The 8,224-nt window shown below is 32.2% G+C and overlaps 1 protein-coding gene across 1 annotated transcript; it reads left to right on the top strand.

The window, feature by feature from the left end:
* Positions 1-728: 728 nt before the first annotated feature.
* On the top strand, positions 729-5,292 carry LOC145572062 (phosphatidylinositol:ceramide inositolphosphotransferase 1-like). Its single transcript, XM_081631078.1, has 12 exons — positions 729-1,236; positions 1,340-1,429; positions 2,083-2,169; positions 2,252-2,320; positions 2,924-3,004; positions 3,511-3,582; positions 3,757-3,817; positions 3,907-4,009; positions 4,461-4,556; positions 4,649-4,695; positions 4,789-4,916; positions 5,008-5,292. Exons 1-12 carry the CDS (start codon positions 1,204-1,206, stop codon positions 5,086-5,088), a joined length of 948 nt encoding a protein of 315 aa, XP_081487204.1. The 5' UTR covers positions 729-1,203; the 3' UTR covers positions 5,089-5,292.
* The last annotated feature ends 2,932 nt before the right edge of the window (positions 5,293-8,224 follow it).

Raw genomic sequence — 8,224 nt, 5'->3', positions numbered from 1 at the left:
TCAATATCCGTATAAAATTAATGTACCATCTTACAAGTTAAAATTAGCCTATGAGAAGACTTTAAAGAGAATTTCTTCCCTATTAAAATAGATAATTTTAATCAATGGAAGCATTTAGAAAGTTTCCGAAGATACAATTTAGTGCCAGAGCGTTGAACCTTAAACATTTCAAATTCCTTCTACATCCATTCATTCAAACCATGACACCAAGACCAAGTGGCTATCATTATCAATATTAAAGTTACTCCGTAACACTTTCTCTATTTTTTTTCTTTAATATTCAGCCATGATCGACTTATTTTAAGCCAAGCCAATTTTCAAAGTCGACCTAGCCAATCAAAACCTTTAAATAAAACTCCGTCCCATTACACAATCCTATCTCTAAACAACCTATATAACCCCACTTCGTAATTAACATCCAATCCCGTCTAAAATTGACGACTAACAAGTCATCAACCAACTCCTCCACCAAAATGAAACACAAAAATTGATTAGCATAATAGCATCGCAATTTTGACCAAATGGTATGCATGTTCAAAGATGTTTCAAAAATCCCTAGTTACACCAAGCATTAGCTTACTCATTCATAGTCGTAGCAACTGAAATTTGAACGAAAATGTGAAAAATGGGCCCATAATATAAAATTCAAATTCTAAATTTCAATAGTTGACCACGACCATAATCCTTGATACAGTTAATAAATAATCGCTCTTTTCTTTTTCTTTTTCTTCTAGAGAGAGAAAGAGAAAGAAGAGAGAGAAAGTAGGCGTTAATAAAAAGCCTACCTTTTTTGCCAATTCAACTGTCTTCTCCGTGTTCAACTCGCGTTTCTACCCAGCCTCACACCACGACCTCCACCATTCTCCCCAATCAATCTTTTCTACACAAAATAAATTAAATTTCTTAATTTCTGCGATTTTTAAGGGAGATTCATCTTCTCTGATTCAACATTTTTTTTTTTTTTTTTTTTTTTTTTTGTTCATAGTTTAATTATTGACGAAGAAATTAGGGTTTTCTGTGTTTGATCTTCGATTTCAAGTCGATCTAATTGTAAATTTGATCATTAATTAATTTGAGGAAAAATAAAATTAGGGGAATTTTGAGGTGAATATTGTATATGAGATTGATTTGTGACGGAAATGATGTTGACCTTATTAGATGTGTTGTAAAGTAATATGGCCTTGGTTGTTCATTGCTTAAATCATGTCGCTTTACATCGGTCGCGAAGCTTCAAAGGTGTCTTTCTCTCTCCTCTTTTTTTTTTTTTAATTATTATTTGAATTTTTTCAAAAAAAAAAAAATTGGAATAATTTTGGTTGAATTTTTGTGTATGATGAAGCTATGGAAGAGATTTTGTGCGGAAGTATCAACCGAAGTCAATCTTCTTTTGGAGCATTGGAAGTACATTTTAGGAGGACTTGTTTTTCAGGTTTGTTAATTTTTTTTTTTTTTTTTATAAATTTAATTTTTGAATTTTTTTGTTTGATTTTATGTTTTTTGGTACAGATGAATTGGTGAAGATTCAGTTTATGTGCTGATAGTTTTGTTTTAGTTGTAGCATATTGAATTTTCGAACAATTCGAATCGATGTTAGGTTTGAGGATGACTGTCTGTTGATTGAACTGGAGAACTATCAAGTTGTGGTATTAATTTTTTTGTAGGAAATTATTGTGATAGTTTTTTTTGCTTGTTTGATGCTGAAAGGTGATGGGTAGGGAAATATCGAGTTTTTAATCGAATTCGTAGTAATGCATATGAGAAATTGACAATGTAGGATGCTCTGAGGTTATAGAGAAAATGTGTAAGATATGATTATATTCTTGGAGTATTATGTCAATCCTATAACAGTATGAGCTCACTAAAAGTAAATGATGCAGAGTGGTCAAACTATAATGGTCTTTAATATTGATCTTGTTTTCACAATGAGATGTTGATTGATCGCCTTTTCCTCCATGATTTGCAACATGGTTTACCTTGAAATTTAGGGTATTGTGATGGACGGTTAGAAGTGGGAGGTTTTAAGATTTACTGGTTTTTCTTTCCTATAGTACTAACTAATATGTGAAATGACTCTTTTTACAGTATATTCACGGTTTGGCTGCACGAGGTGTTCATTATATACATAGGCCTGGCCCAACGCTTCAGGATGCGGGTTTCTTTCTTCTTCCTGTATGTTCATTATCCAAATTCTGTTGATTGGATTCTTTGTTTAATAACTTTGATGTTCTTATCAATGAGTTCATATCTGTAGGAACTTGGAGCAGACAAGGCTTACATTAGTGAGACTGTATTTTCCTCCATTTTTATAGCCTTTGTTTTGGTAAGGCTCCCTTAACTCATACATCCTGGTTTCATTTTTGTATTATATAGTGTAATATAATAGTTTTAGCTCACCAAATAGTTTGTAAAAATTCTGTTAGATTTCTAGCTACAGATGTGGTTTTCGTTATGGTCATATTTCGCTGAATATATTCAGTGATTGGAAAGACATTAATTTAATGGAGCAATCCTGTTGGCATGCATATCTACTAAAACCAGTTAGTTACTGATGGCATTGAAATCAGCAGTGTTGGCATTTTGCTGACCAACTTATAATTGCATTTTCTCAGTTTTGATAAATAATGCACCGTTTAACCAATCAATTTTGTTGAATTTGTCATATCTAAGGAGAACTCTTTGCGTATACATAGTGGAAGTAGGTTTACTTTGTCAAGGAATTGTGTTTTATTGTTATAATTATAACCCTTGAATTGTCTCTCTTTTGTATTTCTTATCTATTCATTAAAAGCAATTAATTATTTTAAATCTTTTAGATCCAGAAAGACAGTGACTGCTTGACTGGTGTTATATTTTTTATAACCATTATTGTCCATTTTTAATTTATGATTGTATGTTCTCTCATGATGTAATAATTATTTTGCAGTGGACTTTTCACCCGTTCATTCTCAAAAGCAAAAGGTTCTATACAGTTCTACTGTGGTGCAGGGTCCTTGCATTCCTAGTTGTAAGTGATCATCCATTCTTTCTTGAATAAGCTCTGTGCATTGTCATGCTTAGAAGGTTTTGATAGAAATTAAATCAAATATTTTAGAACTAGTGCCGTAGTTACGGGATACTATCTGCTGGAATGTAAAAGTTAACTTCAGCTTTTGACAATTCATCGCAATATACTTTGAATAATGTTATAGGTTTTGCATTGTCTAAGTTCAGCTTATTGAAATTCTGTTTATATCAGCTTTGACTATTTGATATAAATTTGTATTTTATTTATTTTTGGACTACTTTTTCTAGCTCACATTATGAGAAATGTAGGATCCTATCAGCCTCAGCTGTGACTTTTGTGGTGTTTCATTGCATCTTTGTTTTTGCATATGAATTTTATACTGAATCTATTTTACTATGTATTTATTGTGCATTATAAAAAAATCTTCCAGTTTATCATATACTGTATTGTTCATGCTATCATAACAACAAAATTAATAATATTGTTGCTGTTTATATTTTGTTCAGGCGTCACAGTTTCTTAGGATCATCACATTCTATTCTACACAGCTTCCTGGTCCAAACTACCACTGCCGCGAAGTAAATATTTACTCCCCCTCGTTTGTTTTCACATTTTCACGAGTATACAGTTTATATATTACTTTGTATATTTTATGTCTTATGTTGTTATAATGTTAGATGGAAGTTTTCATTACAACTGTATTATGTCTGTGCAATTATCTTTTCTGATATGAGTGATGGCTATGCACACAGGGTTCAAAACTAGCTACTCTCCCACCTCCACACAGTGCATATGAAGTCCTTTTGATTAACTGTGAGTTTCTATTTCTATGATTAAAATTTGATCTTATCTGGTTGATATTTGTTGCAATTCTATGCTCATTATAGCTTGCCTGTTTGCAGTTCCTCGAGGGGTTCTCTATGGCTGTGGTGATCTCATTTTTTCATCGCATATGATCTTTACTCTCGTGTTCATTAGGACCTATCAGAAATATGGCTCTAAGAGGTAAATTTTACACAACAAATACACTATTTCACTGTTAAACCTATGCTCTTTTTACTTTTAGCGAATCTCCAGCACTTCTATGTGAAGGGAAACTTTGAGGATTATGGTGTTGTTCCTCACTCTTAAACAAGCAAGTTCAGAAAAAAATTTAGTTCAGATATAATTATATACTGTATATAAGGATTACCTAGTTCTTCTACAATATAAAAAAAAAAAAAAAGTTTACGTATGTTTGAGGAGATTATTAATTTCAGATGAAACTTTTCTAAGATCAGTAAATGGGAATTTAGGTGAAGAAAACGAAGTTTATGCTCTCAAACTCTTTTTAGATGGTACTCCGTAGTTGTTTTAAATATGTAATAACATCTCTCTATTGCTTCTTGACTAGTCTCTTTCTTATCATAATGATGTTTATCTGGCTGTGCTTGATAATTTATTGTTGGGGATCCAGGTTAATTAAGCAGTTGGGTTGGCTACTTGCTGTGGTCCAGAGTTTATTGATCATTGCATCTCGCAAACATTATACCGTGGATGTTGTTGTGGCATGGTATGGGTTGCCCTCATTATAATCTCAGAATCCTGATTTCATATTACAGTTTTGCTGATAATTTAATTAAAAATGTAATGTTTTGCTCTCAGGTATACGGTCAATCTGGTTATTTTCTTTGTTGACAAGAAACTTCCTGGTAAGTGGTGCTTTATGAACTTCTTTCTCTCCAAAGATTTATTGGTATAGTTCTTCATATCATTTGTTGAATTCTTGGTTTATGGCGACGCAGAAATTCCTGACCGGTCCAGTGTTGGCGCATCTCTCTTGCTTCCCGTAAGCAACAAAGAAAAGGATAGCTGGAACAAGGAGGAAAACCACAAGCTATTGAATGGAAACTCCGTAGATCCCATGGATCGGGTACACAGTTTCTTTCAATTCTCAGCTTTTTTCAATTTTTGTTTATGCTGTATTTTTTGCTGATCAGTTTGCTTGTTTTGAAATTCCACAGCGACAACGAAACGGAATGAATGGGAAAAACCTCGAGGACGGACTTGCAACTCACAATGAAAGTGCAATTAATGGTGCATAGATGAAGTTTATGCGGCAACTAATTGTGATTGAATCCTGTGTTTAGGAGTTTGGATGGATGGTCTTGTTAATTCTGATTTTAAAATAGAATGAAATTTTGGTTACTGAGATTAATCATTTGCCTCGTCCATGTAGATTCTGTTATGTATAAAAAATATTCTAAATTTCAAATTAATTCAGTCTGTTAGATCAGTTAAAAGTAAAATATAGACTCCTTCTGATGAGTAGTCAGTGCATAAATAATGGTGCCTCCAGTTGTTTCTTCCGTTATGCATGTGAGAAATCAGTGGATCCTTTTATCTTTAGTGCTGGCAAAAGTACTTAATGAATATTAATAGATCGACAAAAGTATGTTGCTAGTAAAACAATTGGGGTTCTTGGAGAGGTAAATTGGACTTACAGTAAATTACAGAGTAAAATTCGTACTCCGTGGAATATTTGAGGTTGTGGCCTAGTGATTAAGATTGATGGTTGTGTGATACTCGTAAATGTCTTGTTTTTAATCACCTAATTTTCATTTGTAATTTGTGTTTTCCCTGTGGCTCATTCGGGCTTTAAAAAAAATCTGTCTACATTAGTGAAGCAAAGGCCTTGCCACAACTTCACATGATATCCATCGTTCATGATTTCATGTCACAGTCCCACCATAGTTGCTACTTGCTAGTGGGTCGTGTTTAGAATTAGCCTCCGAATCTTATATGAATTTTCATTTGTTCTATTCGGAGTATAATGTAGAGACAAAAAAGAAAAGAGTTGTGTTAGTTGGTATGACCTTATGAGACATGTTATATCTAATTAGGCAACTTAGACGATTATGTTCATGCAAATTAAATTGAAGCACAAGTTTTTTCCGTGTCTTTTTCAATTTCTCTAGATCATTCTCATGTCGTTTTTAAACCATAGATATAGAGCCTTAACTACGAAGTAGTCTGCACTAGTTAGTTACAAATAACGGAATCGCTGGCATGATACGTGAGTAACAATGCAGCCCCAAACACGCAAAGTTTATGTGGCTAGGAAGCAGCAGCATGTCTGTATATTCTCTCTTGCTTAATGTTTGTTTGTTGTTAGTGTGTTTCGTTTATTAACTAACGTAGCAACAATTCAAGTATATGCACATGCACTGATGCACTCTCGGGCGCTGGCGTCTGGCGTGAGTGAGTTGTTGGTTGTATCGACTTTGGTTGAAAGTTACAGAACATAAATGCTGGCGTTGTTTGGAGTTGCCTTTTTTTCCTTTTATTTGATCATGTTGGCGTTTTCTACATCACATGTTCCCCCACAAAAACTCCCTGTCTATACTCTTGTCAATTGTTGCCAATTGTAGGAATTACTTTGGTTTCATGTACTTTGCATACATTAGATGTGCTGTTTTGAGTTTGGATGGAGCCATGGAGGGATTTTCTTGGTATACTCCTTCCGTTTTGTACTAATCGCAACAATAGAAAGTACACATAGTTTAAGAAAAATACAGAGTAGGCTTGCATGCTTTAATAAGATAATATGGTTAGTATGAAAGAGAAATAATAATAATAATAATAATAATAATAATAATAATAATAATAATAATAATAATAATAGACAGGGAGGTTCTTGTAAATCGATTGACTTTGTAGGTTTTTGATAATAATAATAATAATAATAATAATAATAATAATAATAATAATAATAATAATAACAGTGTAAAACCCTGTTCACTTCACCTTAAAAAAATAATATTCGGTAAAAATAATTTCAGCTCAGCAAAAATAAGGTAAAGTGACCAGGACCTAAGGACCTGTTCTCTTCGGCTTATTTTCAGTTCAGTTCAGTTCTTTTCTTAATTTCCTTCTCTCATAAAATATTCAGTTCAATTCAGCTCCAATTAGTTCAGTTTAGTCAATCAGAACAAGCCCTAAGTGGGGTTAGTAGGAGAGATAAATAATAAAATATTTGTAAAAGTGGAGTTAGTAGGAGAGATAATTAATAAAAATAAAAGCGGGTCTTTACCAAATAAGAAAATGTTGCAATTATTATGAAACGAACATAAAAAGAAAGTGCTGCAATTATTATGAAACTAACATAAAAGGAAAGCGCTGCAATTATTAATCCCTCCATTTTTTAAAGTGCCCCATGGTGACATTTCATGCATGTCGATGCAAAACTTAACCAATAATATATTTAATTATCATCAACTATACATTATAACAATTGAATATTATATTCATTGAACGATTCCAACAAGTACCCACAAGACTATATTGTTTCTTATTTATGATCACAAACATTGGTCTAAGTATGTTTAATGAATAGTGTCAAAATCCCCAATGGACACTTAAAAAATGGAGGGTGTACAAAATAGAGGGAGTATATAAATTACACTACCTCCGTTTCATAATTATCTCAACACTAAGTATTCCACAGAGTTGTAGGAAAACTATAGGGTGGGGACCACAATGTGAATATTATAATACGGAGTATAAAGTCTAGTTAGTGACTATATATCTAATTGTTAAGAGAAAAAAAAAAATTAGTGTAGTTGTGATTATTACGAAAAAAGGGAATACAAGATGCATACTCGTATAGTTGTATGTCATTATTTGTTTATTCCATCTAGTTTTTCCAGATCTTAAAGATATATCTTAAAATGTAATTATCTTCAAAATCTATATACACAAAACACGAATCCAACAAAATCCCATATGAATATATTCTTTTTTTTTTTTTTAGTGTGTGTAATTTAAATATAATGCCTAGTAAAATTTAACTCAAAAAAGCATTGGGCAAACAAATAGGGGTAGGGAGAGTAGTATCTTGTAGATGTTGTTATTGAAGGGGGAAAAAAATAACTTGTTACACAACTTAAGATAACTTGCAGCTTTCATGTAATTCTAACTACAACCTCGACATTAGTTAGCAACAAATATTTACAATTTTGTATGCATGTATAATATTTAACTAGATTAACTCCCATGTGATGCACGTTTTTAAATAAGAATTGAATTATATACTTTTAACACTTAGGCCTCGTTCTTTTCACCTTATTTTTGCTGAACTGTAATTATTTTTACTGAAACAAAATTATATTTGCTGAACTTAAATTATTTTTACTGAACTTAACTTAATTTTACTGAACTGAAATTATTTTTACTGATTTT

This window comes from Chenopodium album, chromosome 12, assembly GCF_948465745.1.
Source record: "Chenopodium album chromosome 12, dcCheAlbu1.1, whole genome shotgun sequence".
Classification (NCBI taxonomy): Eukaryota; Viridiplantae; Streptophyta; class Magnoliopsida; order Caryophyllales; family Amaranthaceae; genus Chenopodium; species Chenopodium album.
This window is presented reverse-complemented; position numbering and strand designations above follow the sequence as displayed.

What these genes read in the sequence shown, in the direction of transcription:
- LOC145572062 (XM_081631078.1), top strand. Translation starts at nt 1,204, where the DNA reads ATGTCGCTTTACATCGGTCGCGAAGCTTCAAAG. An exon ending in GGGTCCTTGCATTCCTAGTT is followed by an intron (nt 3,005 to 3,510) that starts GTAAGTGATCAT and finishes TATTTTGTTCAG; the next exon opens with GCGTCACAGTTTCTTAGGAT. An exon ending in TGTTGACAAGAAACTTCCTG is followed by an intron (nt 4,696 to 4,788) that starts GTAAGTGGTGCT and finishes ATGGCGACGCAG; the next exon opens with AAATTCCTGACCGGTCCAGT.